Here is a 15,411-nt window from a genome sequence, read left to right on the forward strand (position 1 = left end):
AAGACAAACAAAATACAACACTATACACACACACTAAACACAAAATACAACACTATACACACACTAAACATAAAATACACACACTTTACACACACTATGCACAAAATACTCACACTACACACACTATGCACAAAATACTCACACTACTCACATTATACACACAATGCACATAATACTCTACACTTACACTACACAAAATAGACACGTACAGAAAATAGCATAGCACACACTATGAATACATCATATACACACATTAAACACAATATTCAAGCATTACACCCACAATATACACCCTACACACACTATACACAAAACACACTATATAAAAATAACACAATACGCGATATATACAAAATACATACATTACACTCACACTATACACACAATTTATTGCAACTATACACAAACCAAACATACTAATTAAACAAAATAGTTAACACGTATGCACAAAATACAAGCACTCACCCTCAATATACACCTTTCACACACAAACAGCAAAAAATATACATATAAAAAAATACATACATAACACACTATAAACATAGGCGTCGGTCATACCCTATCCAAAAAATACACACACTATAAACAAAATACAAACACTGCACACAACACAAAGTATACACAAAATGCAAGCAATATACACAAAATAAACACTTCACAACTACACACAAAACAAATAACCTAAACACACTTTATCTTAAAATGCACACACTACACATTACAAAAAATACAGATAACTACACCCACGAAATACATACACCCTACACAAAAATACATGCACAAAAAATACACATAGCACACACTATAAACACGCTATACATAAAATACATGCATTGCACCAACATGTATATATACAACAAAAAATACACACTGCACATACACACATTGCACAGAATGCACACACTTACGCATAAATATAAACACATTATACACAACATAAACTACACTATTCACAAAACATACACACTATGCAAAAAGTTCACAATATGCACAATATACACACACATAATGCACACGCTATACAAACCACACACATTACAGACAAAGTACACACACAATATAAAACACTATACACTTGCTACATAGTATTCACGAAATACATATTGCACGTATACTATACACACAATTCATTGCAAATATACACACATTTCATTGCAACTATACACAAATTAAACATACTAATCAAACGATACACAAAAGACACACTTTATACACACTAATAACGGTCCACTGCGCATACTACACACTAATATAAACGTATAGCAAATACACACATAATACACTCTATAAACACAATATACACAAAATAGAAACATTGCACCCTTATATACATATTACACATACACACATTACAAAAACGTATAGCAAATACACACATAATACACTCTATAAACACAATATACATAAAATAGAAACATTGCACCCTTATATACACACATTACATAAAATAACTATATTTTTTGAATTTTGGACCACTCTTCATTTATTCACGGCAGCCCAACAAATACACACATAATACACTCACACATTTGCTATAGTTATTTATTTACACTCTTCATTTACATAGTTATTTATTTACACATACACACATTACAAAAACGTATAGCAAATACACACATAATACACTCTATAAACACAATATACATAAAATAGAAACATTGCACCCTTATATACACATTGCACATACACACAGTATGCACAAAATACACACAGTATGCACAAAATACCCACACCACTCACATTATACACACTGCACATTATTACACTACACTCACACTATACACAAAATTAGAATGTAAAGAAAATACTAACATAGCACACATTATGAAGACAAACAAAATACAACACTATACACACACTAAACACAAAATACACACTATGCACAAAATACCCACACTACTCACATTATACACACAATGCACATAATACTCTACACTTACACTACACAAAATAGACACGTACAGAAAATAGCATAGCACGCACTATGAATACATCATATACACACATTAAACACAACATTCAAGCATTGCACCCACAATATACACCCTACACACACTATATACAAAATACATACATTACACTCACACTATAAACAATTTATTGCAACTATACACAAACCAAACATACTAATTAAACAAAACAGTTAACACATATGCACAAAATACAAGCACTCTCCCTCAATATACACTTTTCACACACAAACAGCAAAAAATATACATATAAAAAAATACATACATAACACACTATAAACATAGGCGTCGGTCATACACTATAAATAAATTGTAAAATAATAATTGTTACTTATTACTATATTACTCATAATTCAAATTATATTTGAATTATTTAAAATATTATAAATTATTAGCAAAATAATAATGAAAACAATTACAAATAATAATAACATATTTTTTACTATTATAAAACTAATAATTATAAGCTATAAATATTATAATTATAGTTATTATTATTATTATGTACTATGATACATAATTTTAAATTTATAAAAAAATTAAATAATTATTGTTAAATAATAATAATAGTGGTACAAAATAATTAAATTATACTCCCTCCGTCCCACCTTAAGTGATCAACTTTCCATTTTGGGTTGTCCCATATCAAGTGATTGATTTCCTTTTTTAGCTAAAAATAAAACTTCAACCATGGCTTAATTTATTCCTTCTCTCTTACTTTATTCTCTCTTTCTTATTTTATTCTCTCTTTATCCCTCTTACTTTTTCCTCTCTCATACTTTACTGTGTCCACTTTAACTCAATACATATCATTTTCTTAATTCTCGTGCCGAAAAGAAATCTATCACATGAGATGGGACGGAGGGAGTAAGTCGTGGAACCATTTCTTTTGAGGAGGGGGGTTCCTCATCTTCTGCAGCTTCTTCAAAGTTAAATTCCTGAGTGTTGCAACAACAAAATGACAGGATTGGTTAATCGAGATGTAACTTATGTGGCTCTATAAAATCATATGAAAACTTTTACGAACCAGATGTTATGGACCATTAAGACAAAAACAATGAAACAAGTTCAAGTCATACAGCTCCACAACATGCACAACATGCAGCAATGAAATACCATTCTGATTAGTAGGTATATTAACACGTCCTCCATATGACTCCCTAGTATTTGTAATATATTATTTAAAATCCCCCAGTTTCTAACATCTTTAGAAGCTCTGTGTAGCATATAAACATATTCTAGTACTAAACTAGAGGGCTAGGTAAAATGTGTATCACACAGATATAAAGTACCTTCAGTGTAATGACACCACCACCCACGAAAATGCCTCTCTTCCAAGATGCATAGGTTATGGAAAGTTAATGTCTTGATATCATGAAAAGACATTACTTTAAGTAGCAGTGCAAGTCAAGGAACTCACTTTTCTGTTTTTCCAGTCAAGACGACTCATCTGCGGCTCCTACTATTAGTTTTGTAGTCTTCTTTAACAAATATCCTGCAAGGAGTAAGGTTAGCGCTGATTTGATCACTCCAACAATTCTTGTACCTATTTAAAAATAAATATAAGCTACTCAAACACATAATAAAAAGGTTAGTGCAGATCGGATAAATCCAACAGTTCTTGTAGCTATTTAAAAGTTAAATATAAGTTACTCAAACACATAATAAAATTTGACACAATGGCAGACAATGTTTCTATTTTCCCCCCCTCTTAATTTCATGAATAAGACAAAATAGGATAGCAAACTGTATTCTCCATCTAGTTCCTTTACAATTGTAATAGCTTTGGCTGATGCAACTTCGGGTGCCTGTGAAATTGAATCTTGTTAAGAAGGTACTCGCCACTAAATCATCAACATTTCTCTTATCTACCCCGGGCAAATCAATAAATTTCAATGGTGGAGCTGCCAAACCATGAAGTTAAAATAAAAAAATTTAGATTAACTAACCTCATGTGATGCAAATAGAAACAATCTTAATTCTTATGTATGAGACAGAGATAAGACAAACTTGATGGGACTGGGATTTGCTCCCAATTTAAATGATGTTCTTCAAAGACCTGGGCAACAATGTGAAAAGCATATTGAATAATGGTACAACTTATTATGAAAGATTGAACTAAACAACGTGAAGGTTACACAAAAAAGAAAGCAGAAGCTAACTTGTAAATATATTATAATAAAGTTGTTCATGCAACGAAAACCACTGCTGATAAAGAGCTCAGATGACATTTCAATGATAAAGAACCACCTTGAGAAGAATGACAATCTTGTAGTTAGCTGGTTAGCATGGTCGATACAGTGATAAATCTGGAATATTCAAAGGACTCGAGAAGTAATGTTTAATGGTCAGTTACAAGAATGTCACACAAACCAACCTTAAACCTGGATAACTGCTGCATGGTGTATATCATCTGCATTAGGGATGCACAATTAAGAATTATGAAAGTAAGATATAATCTTTGTAAAAATAAATCATGGAAAATTGTACTTAAGCAATGGGTGTTGCACCATAAATATGGATTTTATTAAACTTGTGAATTAACTCAAATCCTTGTGTGCTATACTAATAGTTGTGATTGGTTGGTGTTTATTCCATGTAATTTATGAACTTAAAATAATGAGAAGACAATTATTAGGATTATAATTGTTTTGAATCTGTTATTCGACCAATATATGCAATTCACAATCATCTATTTCCATATTATTAATAATAATAAGCACAAAAATCAAGAACTAAAGAAATTATGCATGGCTTAATGAAACAGAAAATTATTTTTTAGTTAAGCAAATTATGTACTATTAGAATTAAACCATGCATAATTTCTATAGTTCCTGATTTTGTGGCTTATTTTAATAATCTGGAAATAGATGATTGTGAGTGCTATATTGGTTAACAGAAAATTATTTTCATTAATAACAAATTATTTACACTTAGCATTCACCAGCTCATAAGCATCACATCATTGTAGATTATATTGAATTCAAATACTTTTGACGTGGAGCAAATAATGAATGTTAAAAAGAGAATATATACGAAAATGAAAGCATTCAATTGAAAACCAAGGATCTTGATTAGGTATGTCAACCCTATAATTTTTATCGGCCGTTGTTCAGGTTGACTCACGGGTTTTGGCTGGATTGACATCCCTAATCTGATGTTGGGTCATTATATCAGAATTCATGCATCCCGTGGATCAAAATCAGTGTTTGGAAATGGAAGAATGATCTTACCTTATTAGAAATGGGACCTTCAGCAAGGTAAGGTTTTTCATTGTGTAAATGTACAAAACCGTACGCAACATGGGCATCCATACCCTCATAACACACGTAGTATTTTGTCAGAGTGACAGTAATAACCATATTAAAGAGAAAGTTTAGCATTCAAATAAAAACCCATGCTGAGATGATTATAAATACTTCTTGACAACAAGAAACCTAACTCTGGAAGCTCCCCTTCAACTTCAAGTTCCTTCATAATCAACATGTAATATAGATGAATGATAGCATAGAAACAGATCCATAAACAAGACAAAAGGTCCATGTGAGTATGTGACAAGTCAAGCAATGCATATTCAATAGGAATGATGCATCCAAAGCTAAAATGTAAGGGGAAACTTACGATAAAAAGAGAGGAGTTAGCTTGAGTGCTACGAGTTAATTGTTTAAGAGTTTAGATGTTATATTTTTGAGATTTTCAAATTTTTTAATTATGTATAAATAGAAGTATATTTTATTATTTAATAATGAACCAGACATATCCAGCCATACTCAATACGCCTAGATACTAATACGCCATATCCCTGTGCAAGTTTTTAGGCGCAGCCGGTCCATTTGAGGTAAATGCCATTTTGAATTCAAATTCAGCACCATGTGCTATCCACACCCAATTCGGCATTGATGGAGACAAGAGGGACCATGGCACGACGGCCGGCCGCCGGAGTACCCGCCGGAAAACCTGGTCCCGCGGCGAAGCATGCATGGCTAAGGAGGCTAAAAACTTGTTCGCTCATGGGGGCACGGGGTGCATGGTGGGAGGCTCAACACACCACATAAAACCATAAGGACGAGACAATCCCACTCGACGCCGGCAAGTCACACCTTTGGGGACAGCCGGAGACTTTGAAGGTACACCTTATCTCTCCTTTACCGATGTTGAAACGGAATATCTCTCAGAGAAACTAGGACTAGCCATTGTTGGGAAGTTTCCCACTCAACTTCCTTCTTCATTTCCAAATTCATAAAAAGCTTAGGGGGTATGGGGACTGGTTGGGATAGTTCTTTCACCTGTTGGAAAACTTGAATGCCAAGCACATCCTAATTCAATTCCAAGATATGGCTGATTATGCTAAGGTCTTAAGTGGCCCTAATTGGGAGTCCGGTTGGTTTGTTGACATTACCCAATGAGGGTGTTCAAAATGGGCACCGGACTTTGATACGTTCTTTGAGTCGCCCATCGTTGCCGTATGGTGCAATATCATGGGACTACCAACCCATCTTTTTGAGGAATCGGCCCTCATGGCGATCGGCAAGCTACTAGGCAAGCCGTTACAAGCGGACCATGCCAAAATCAATCAAACCGGCTCTCTTTTGCTAGGATATGTGTTGAGATTGATATCTCCAACCCCCCGACGGAGGAGATCATGCTAAACATCCTAGGCAAAAATTCAAGACAAAGTAGCATGGGACCGTATCCCATTGTTTTGCGAGAATTGTAAGCATGTTGGGCATGTCATTGATGAGTGTCATGCGTTGGGAAGGAAGGGTCGTGTTGGAGGAAAGGATTACCGAACACCAACCAAGGCGTTCTACCCTAGCCACGATCACAAGATCATCCGTCGAGAATGGTGTCCAAAGGCGGCGATTAGGGTTGGCACCTCACTGAACATTGATCACACGAACAAGGAAAAAGATAGTGGCAACAAGAGAAGAACAAGGAGGCTACAATGAACGTCGATCCGTTGGCTCCTCGAGCGCCCCTTGGGAGTCAACCAAGCATGGATGAGGATGGATTCCAATTGGTGTCGAGGAAGAGGAAAGGCAAGGCACATAAGGGAGACATGCACTCCAAAGGAGGGTACAATGAACATCGATCCGTTGGCTCCTCGAGCGCCCTTGGGAGTCAACCAAGCATGGATGAGGATGGATTCCAATTGGTCGAGGAGGAAGAGAAAGGCAAGGCACATAAGGGAGACATGCACTCCAAAGCTCAACACATCGACAATTTGCGTTTGAAAGACAATGTCGCCACGGTGTCATTCGATCGGGATGACTCTAGTGCGAACGAGCCGAGCACTTGCTCAATGAATGTCTCATGTGGGCTCCCCAACTGGAAGAAGGAAGGCTTCATTGAGGAACTTGATCCGGGAGGGATCGTCCATCACGGGGCCTCAATTAAGTGACGAACCTTGGATTTTGTGATGTGAAGGTTGCACCATGTTAATTGTAATAGAATAGTGAAGAGTACATTGATGACCACTCTAGTTGGTAGGGAGGCCCTCGTTGTACTCTAATTGGTTTTGGCGAGCCGTCACTTTGGGCAGCTCGGTGTTCTGGTTGTGTTCGTTGTAATTGTCCTTAGTAATGCACAAGTGTGGGTCCGCCTGAACCCTCCACCCTCATGGTGCTTTTGATTAAAAAAAATAGTCTTATGCTTCTAGGAAATTTCGTACAGGTATTTCTCTCTTACTTTAGGCCTAAAGACACATACTGTTACACTTATACACTTAAAGCATATTTGGTAGAGAGAGGCTTATCGACATTGGTGGAATGGCTCTTCTCTTCACTTCTCCCTCTCCTCCGTGTGTCTCACTTCACCCTCAACTTCCAGAATTTCTGCTAACCCTTGCATCAGGTTGACCCACAATGCCATTGCTATGCATCAAGATCCTTTGTGGGAGGCCGATTCAAGCACCCTTTTTCTCAACAACAAGGGGTGCATTGATGGTTAAGGCCGCCTCTGATGTCGATGGAACAGAATCCACTGCCTCAGAGTCTCGTGTCCCTGCTTCAGGCGGGAAAGAGAAGCACTCCGTTGAGAACCCCCTTTGCAGTCAAAGGTTCAGGAAGTGGAGCATCAGAGGGAAGAAAGAAAACCGATATGTTTATGTTCCTCAGAGATAAAATCTCTGCCCGCATCCACACCTGGTCACACAAACACTTATCATTCGGTGGAAGACTTCTGCTAATCAAAAGCACTCTCGGATCTATCCCTCTACATGTATTCCAAGTCCTCGAACCCACAAAAGAGGCCTTGAAACAAATGGAGGGTCTACTCGCGAGGTTCTTCTGGGGGACATCTCACGAGAAAAAAAGCGACACACTGGATTAGTTGGGAGCACATTTGCCACCCCACAGAAGAAGGAGGCCTTGGCATTCGGAAGTTCGGGGAGATGGTTGAGGCCTTCGGAATGAAACTTTGGATACGATTTAGAGAGAAAGATTTGCTCTGGGCTGCATTTATGTTACAGAAATATTGCCACAATGCAGCCCCCTCAAAAGTCCCTCATTTGACGAACCAAAGTATTGCATGGAAGCGAATGGTGAGGGCTAGAAACAAAATTCACAACCATGTCAGATGGTCGGTAGGAGAGGGTGAAATTAATTTCTGGGAGGACATCTGGTGGGGGGACATACCGATTAGCGAGATGTGCAACCCGGGGGTGAGACTACCACATAGGAAAATCAAGGAATTCTGGAGGAATGGGGAATGGAATCATCCTCTGGTACGGAGTATTCTTGAACCGCTAGGGGTGCCGATGGGAGTTGCAGCGGACATCGTCAAGGTTCCAATTGTCTCAAGTGGCAAGGATACACTACGGTGGACCCAATCTCCCTACAAGTCCTCAAGTTAATTTGGAATGAATGCATTCTCCCGTCAATCTCCATCTTCAACTGGAGGCTCCTGGCTAACCGAATTCCGGTTGACGTGAAACTCCAATGGAGGAAAATCAGTATTGCTTCCAAATGCAGGTGTTGTAATGCACCGGAGGTGGAGACGAGAAATTCTTTTCTTACACGGAGAGGTGGCGAGGCAAGTATGGGGTATATGTGCTGGTTGGTTCCCAAGCCTGCCATCATGGAACAGAGCAGCCAACGATCCGGAGAAGAGAATCAAATTCTGGAATAGATGGCTGAATAGATCAGACAAACCACATGCAAGCTCGGTGATCCCCTGTTTGGCCCTTTAGTTTATATGGTCGGAACGAAACAACAAGATCCACCGTGGGACTCTCTTCACAGCAGAAACGGTGATCAACCGAATACAACAATATCTGCAGCAGCTCATCACAGCCGGAAAACTCGGAAAAGCTCAATGGAATGGTTGCACTCTTAGCGACAAACTTATACTACTGCTTGGAAGGAGAAACCAAGAAAGTAAATCAAACTGATCAGGTGGATTCCTCCTAACACGGGTTGGCTCAAACTAAACGTTGATGGAGTTTGGAGCAATGGGGAAGCAGGGGCAGGAGGCACACTCAGAGATGACGGTGGGAACCTTATCTGCGGATTCAAAGCAAAAGTTGTGGCAAGCTCTCGGATGGATGCAACTCTACAAGCGGTGTCCATTGGGTTAAACATGGCAATGGAAAGAGGGCAACAAATTTGGCTTGAAATTGGGGAATAAGGAATCGCTCAAATGTTAACTGCGAGGCGGTATGGTGCAGCCACGATGCGGCATCAACTCACAGAAATAAAAAACAAGCTAAAGGCGAGGAATACTAAAATCTCATACATTGCAATTGAAGGTAACAAAGTGGCAACTCACTTGGCACAACAGGGGTGCAACACGGCACAACTCGAGATCTTTGACCAACAATCAGCAACGCACCTAGTCATGGCTATGGTTCGGATGGAACACCTGGGGGTCCCGAACCTCCAGTTTCGTGGATAATTCATTTTTTGAGTATTGTAATTAGTTAGGGGTGTTGAGTGATGGACAAGAGTAGGACGTTATCCTTCTTGATGTGGAGGGACACCTTGATACTCTGTCTCTGTGATCCTGCAAGTCCGGTTTGGACTGTGCTTTTGGGTAATTATTTTGGCTGATGATATCGAGGGATGAGGACCCACGAAATGGTGTTAAAAAAAAGGTGAGCAGCAGAGGATCAAGATGAAGCTGGCCAAGAAAATCAGGCTGAGGAGGAGTGACCGTGTGAGGAGCTTGAGGAAGAAGGGACGATGGTCGCCTTCAAATATGAAGAAGAACAGAATGTCTTGAACGTCATTTCCCTTACTTTTTGTTATCAAAATTCACATATGATTTATTTCATCAACTGCCAGTTTAGTTTTGGATGGACTATGATATTTGTGAATCCAAGTTTTTCCCTCTCCTTTTGCAGGGAAAATGTACCTAAAAAAAGCATATTTGGGTAGGGTTGATAACTCATCTATACATGAAATTCTATGACAAAAATGACATTCTTGTTCATAGATTTCCATCTATAGATGAGTTATCAACCCTAGTGATATACTTGGATTTGAATGGTTTTAGAAGGTAGTTTTATATGAATCACAATCACATTTAGTGTATATTAGGCATGTTAATATCTACTTTTCTATTATGTTGGTATTTTGACCATTTTGTGAAGAATGTGTAGAAAAAGGTACAAAATATGTGGATGTGCAGCATCCTTGGCCGAAGAATCTTTTTATGGGGATTTTGAATCCCAATTTGTTTATAATGCATATCATTCTCTTCGTCTTTGAGAGAGCTTCGCGTGGGTATCTTGTACGTCTCAATCGGAGTTCTGTAGAAAACGTTATGCCCATTTTACGAAGACTGCGTGCTGTCCAGAACATGGAGCGGCCCTAAGTTTGAGAGCAGGGATTCAAGAGAGAGAAAGTTGAAGGAGCTTCCATCATGAAAACAACTTTGAGAGCAAGGATTCAAGATTGAACTTCCCCAATCCATTCCTAGGTTGAAGAAGGAGCTTCCAATCAAGATTCCCCAACTCAAGGGTGTAGTTAGTTTCGTTTTCATGATGTTTCATTCCTATTGTTATATACTTTCGTGACGAACATGAATAGCTAAACACTTCGTAGAGTTCTACGAGGGAGATACAATGATTCGTAGAGTTCTTCCTATGCTTTGGCTCATGTAGTTATTTTGATTCCTTTTGTGCTTATACAGTTATTTGACTGATCACCTTATAAATGCATGTGGATTCTACTACAATAATGAGAGATGAGTAGTTTAATTTGAAAGAAAATAAATTGAAATCTTTGCCAATATAATCGGGAGATTGAGCCTTTGAATGAAGCTAAGTATCTTATGAGCTATTAGGAGTTGTTGCCTTAGTTCTACGAAGGACACTTTGGTTCTAGGTAACAATCTACAAATTGTATGCTTCGAGAGAAGATATAGTTTTACCTTAATGATAGCTTAATAACCCTTGAGACCCTTTGTCGGCATAATTTGGACTTTAGTTGAGCATAGGATAGTTGTTATCAAAACTCGTAGGATTCTAACCTCTCCAACTCTTGATTTACATCCTTCATTTGTTCTTAATAACCCCCCTCCCCCCACCAACACATACCGAGATATGGAAGCCGAGTTTAAAAAATGTATCACCAGGACCAACAAACTTATGAAGGACACCAATTAGTTTAAATGTAGAATTAATTATATACTCTAATCCCTATGCATCCAAATACGAATAGCAGGTTAGTAAGGCGCATCTGTGCAGGGCACATGGAAATCTCATTCGATGTGACACCACCAGGCCGCATACCAAGGCATTAGAATCATTAGCTTTTCATGCTTAAGCATTCACTACTTGAAGTGGGGCCATGTAAAAGTAAAATTAACCAAAAACAAGAACATAACTAGGAAAAAAATGTAAAATAAACTATAGGAATGGGTCACTCGCCCTGTAAACTCCTTCAAAAACATTAGCCAGTAGCACGGATCTATGCAAAAATAAATGCAGATGAAAAAGGAATTAACCTCTCCAACATAAAACCAAGGCCCATAGATTGACAAAAAGTGCAAAGACACTTCATGGCTGAGTATGAGTGTTTGTGCAACTACTCTTACAGTGATAACTATCAAGTAACAACTAGCATATGTAAGAAATAACCAAAAACTTATTAATTTAATTTCAGCGAACATCAGAGAAAAATATGGAGCATTTGCATCTCAGAACTACATGTAAAAGTTAATACTGTGAGAAATGACTACTTAGCCAATCAAATAAATTCAAATAAATTTTCAAGGTAATGATTGTATCAAACTATAAAAGTTTCTGACCTGAAAGGCAAAGCACACCACTCTCTTTAGGAAACTTCGATGCTATCGCAGCAATGTGGGTGACAATATCAATAACTTCTTGCAGGGCTTGTTCACACAACCCTGCTTGGGCTAAGTTCAGTAGTCCAAGTAGTCGATAACAACAAAGAAGTTGTGTAAACATTTGAAGTTTCTGGATGCAACACCTGAACATTTTTCTCATTTGAGACGTGAATAACATAAATGGATCAACTTCTCAACAGATGGATCCAATTCTGTTTGTGATTTAACCTGCTCTTTAAAAGACACAATGGCTGAAACAAAAAAATTATTAATTAAAATTTGAAGTACAGATTTTTTTTCTAAGTTTGTGATTACTGTATTGTAAAAGATAGCAATTTCTAAGATATTGAACTTTTGAAATTACCATTAATAAAAACTAAAATCAAAATGGTAGATCAATTTTGCTATATCACTACTAGAAAAATTGCTTCTCACTACACTTTTTTTATCACACTTTATAAAAAGTGCCAGCATAGATGTACTATCTACACACTAGCTTTTCACTGCACTTTATAATATATTGTTACTGCACTTCAACATAAAAAGTGTCATCATAGATGTACTATCTACACACTACCTCTTACTACAGGTACCCGGTGCTGCACTTGCATAAGTGCCATTATAGATGAAGTGTCAGCACAGTAATTTTCTAGTGACAATTTTAAGTGTCATTACAAGTCAATTTTCTAGTAGTGTATCCAGCGCCCTTCCTAGCAGTCTCTACTTCTTATCTTTGATCTGCTACCATTCCAGCAGCAACATAAGCACCAACAAGGCTGAGTGAATCGGCCACGTGATTTTCACAGATCCCTTCGAGCTCTTCCTTCACGCGCTTGGCCAGCTTGACATTTCCGTACATTCTACACGCTCCAAGCAATGCGCGCCAAGCAGTGGCGTCCCTCTCGACCAGCAATCCTTTGATCAGCTCGTACGCTTCCTCCAGCAAGCCAGCACGGCCCAAGAGATCAATCATGCATCCATAGTGCTCGATTTTGGTTTTAACCGATAAACATTCACCATCTTCCCGAAACAGCTCAACCCTTCTCTCATCAAGCCTCCATGGCTACAAGCATTCATAACCGTCAGAAACGTCACCTCATTCGGCTCAACACCCTCCTCCTCCATCCTACGAAAAAGTTTGACTGCGTGATTTGCTTGCCCGTGCACTCCACAACCCGAGATCATAGCTGTCCAGCTCTTGACATCCTTAATCTCCAACTGGTTGAAAACATCGACCACCTTTTCGAGAAGCCCACTTTTTGCATACATGTCTACTATTGCTGTGCCAAGAACCGCATCCATCGGCAACCTGCTCCTCCTCAACATAACCACGCACATATTCACTTATCCCAAGAGCCCCCGAGGTAGAGCAAGCAGAGAGAAACCCCGCCACCATAGAAGAATTAGGCCGTACGCCGTGATCCTTTATCAATCTCAACAACTCCATTGCTTCTTCAAGAAGACCATTTCTTGCATATCCATCAATTAAATAGTTCCACAACACAACATCTCTTTTAATATCATTTTCATTCAAAGCAGCAACCACGTTTAAATTCGACAAGAAACCAAGCTTGAAGCAAAACACATGTATAGTTTCTCCCAATGATTCATTCAACAAATGCCCCACAACTGAAACAACACTGAAAATAGTAGTGACACTCACACTAACACCAAACCTATCTCTGCACAATAGTTTAAATAACTCCAAAACCAAGAATATTCCTTCACGCAAAGATACCCCCCCCATTAAAGTATTCCAAGAAACCAGGTCTTTTCTTAGACGCAATTCATCAAACACTTGGCGCACATCTTCAATCATGCCACAAACACAATAAAAGTGCAGAAGAGCATTCATCACATTCAAAACCGAACCGAATCTAGATTTCAAGACGTCGGTATGAACTCCAATCCCAGCCCGAATCTCCAATAAATTGGTGCAAGATTTTAGAACTGAAATGAATGTAAATTGATCGAAATCGAAGCTGCGATTCTCAGCCCTCACGCGATTAAACAAAAGGAGGGAATTTTCGGGATCGGGGCTGATAGAATGGCCGCGGAGCATGGTGTTGAACATGTAAAGATTGGGGCTTTTTTATCTGTTTGAAGATGGAGTTTGCGTAATTAATATCCTGCGTAGAGACGTGAGCGAGAAGCTTGCTCAGTGGGAATGGGATTCGGTCGAGACCAGTCTTCACCATCAAACAGTGAATTCGAGCGGTTTGAGGGATGTGATGGCATGATTGGAGAAGGACGATGAGATTTTGGTGGAGAAGTGGTGATGGATGGAGCAGTTGTTTAATCGGCGCCGACATTGCGACGTAATATCTCTTCTGATCATACAGCTCAGATTTTTACCAATCAGGGAAGAGAGTCAATTCATCGAGCATGTGGCGACATAAAACCTTTCTTCCCATAAAACATGGAGGTGAAGGATCGCCCGTAGGGGCGTAGCGCAGTTGGCAACGGAGGGGCAGATCTTGCTGCAATGAGCCTGGGTTCGAATCCCACTGCTGTCGTATAGTTGCTTCCATCTCTCAGGCACAAGTGTGAGGCCTTGGAGATGGGCTTCTGGCAGCCAGTGGGTTAAGGCCTTCCCCTTAACGGCATACTGCGTACCCTGATTGAACCCCTCACATGATGTCAGACCGGAGTGTGGGGCCGTCAAGGCGACGGAATCGCCTTTTTGCTGCAATGGAGGTGAAGGATCTTCAAAAAATTAAGTGTACATGAAAAGCAAATTTTGAATGAAATATATTAAGAGACAAAACTACGGCTATGAAATTTTGGCAGTCCATTTGAAGTACCGATTTTATCATTAGCAAGATAACAATTTTGAATGGGTGGCCATATTTTTTAATGCATTTCATACAAAAGCATCTCAATAAGTTTAATATTCTATCATGGAAGAACCAAAGACAATATTAATACTATAGTAGTATTATCTAGCATTTTTAGAAAAGACCAATAAGCAAAGCAGTATATGAAGAGAATATCAATTAAAAAGAAAAAGACATATGAGGACTAATCTACACCTCATATACTATTTTGCTTCAAATATACATGATAAATTTTTCCAAGTTCAACAATGGCAAAAGAATTGTTAAAGGTACTACATCTTAAGAGGAAAAGGAAAATTCAAAACAAGCAG

At 38.5% G+C, this 15,411-nt stretch overlaps 1 protein-coding gene, 1 long non-coding RNA gene and 1 pseudogene across 3 annotated transcripts; all 3 read right to left on the reverse strand.

Moving 5' to 3' along the window:
- Positions 1-2,718: 2,718 nt before the first annotated feature.
- Positions 2,719-3,527, reverse strand: LOC121802762. Its single transcript, XR_006050845.1, has 3 exons — positions 3,391-3,527; positions 3,263-3,301; positions 2,719-2,908 (listed from the first exon to the last, which is right to left on the reverse strand). It is a non-coding gene; the product is annotated as an uncharacterized LOC121802762 (long non-coding RNA).
- A 1-nt stretch (position 3,528) lies between these two features.
- Positions 3,529-5,364, reverse strand: LOC121802761 (diacylglycerol kinase 4-like). 2 transcript variants are annotated; one of them, XM_042202456.1, is made up of 4 exons: positions 5,204-5,364; positions 4,348-4,383; positions 4,221-4,279; positions 3,978-4,029 (listed from the first exon to the last, which is right to left on the reverse strand). In XM_042202456.1, exons 1-4 carry the CDS (start codon positions 5,351-5,353, stop codon positions 4,008-4,010), a joined length of 267 nt encoding a protein of 88 aa, XP_042058390.1. In that variant the 5' UTR covers positions 5,354-5,364; the 3' UTR covers positions 3,978-4,007. The 2 variants fall into 2 exon arrangements, with proteins under 2 accessions (XP_042058388.1, XP_042058390.1); XM_042202454.1 differs by lacking the exon at positions 4,221-4,279 and having other exon boundaries at positions 3,529-4,029.
- Positions 5,365-12,645: 7,281 nt separating this feature from the next.
- On the reverse strand, positions 12,646-14,601 carry LOC121803538 (annotated as a pseudogene).
- Positions 14,602-15,411: the final 810 nt, after the last annotated feature.

The sequence above is a fragment of the Salvia splendens genome, chromosome 5, assembly GCF_004379255.2.
Source record: "Salvia splendens isolate huo1 chromosome 5, SspV2, whole genome shotgun sequence".
NCBI lineage: Eukaryota > Viridiplantae > Streptophyta > Magnoliopsida > Lamiales > Lamiaceae > Salvia > Salvia splendens.

Excerpts from the sequence above, each read along its gene's own strand:
- LOC121802761 (XM_042202454.1), bottom strand. The coding sequence starts at position 5,353 with ATGCTAAACTTTCTCTTTAATATGGTTATTACTGTCACTCTGACAAAA. Across the intron at positions 4,384-5,203 it reads AAGGTCCCATTTCTAATAAG|ATGATATACACCATGCAGCA; the intron begins GTAAGATCATTC and ends TCCCTAATGCAG. Across the intron at positions 4,030-4,347 it reads AGCAGTTATCCAGGTTTAAG|GTCTTTGAAGAACATCATTT; the intron begins GTTGGTTTGTGT and ends ATTGTTGCCCAG.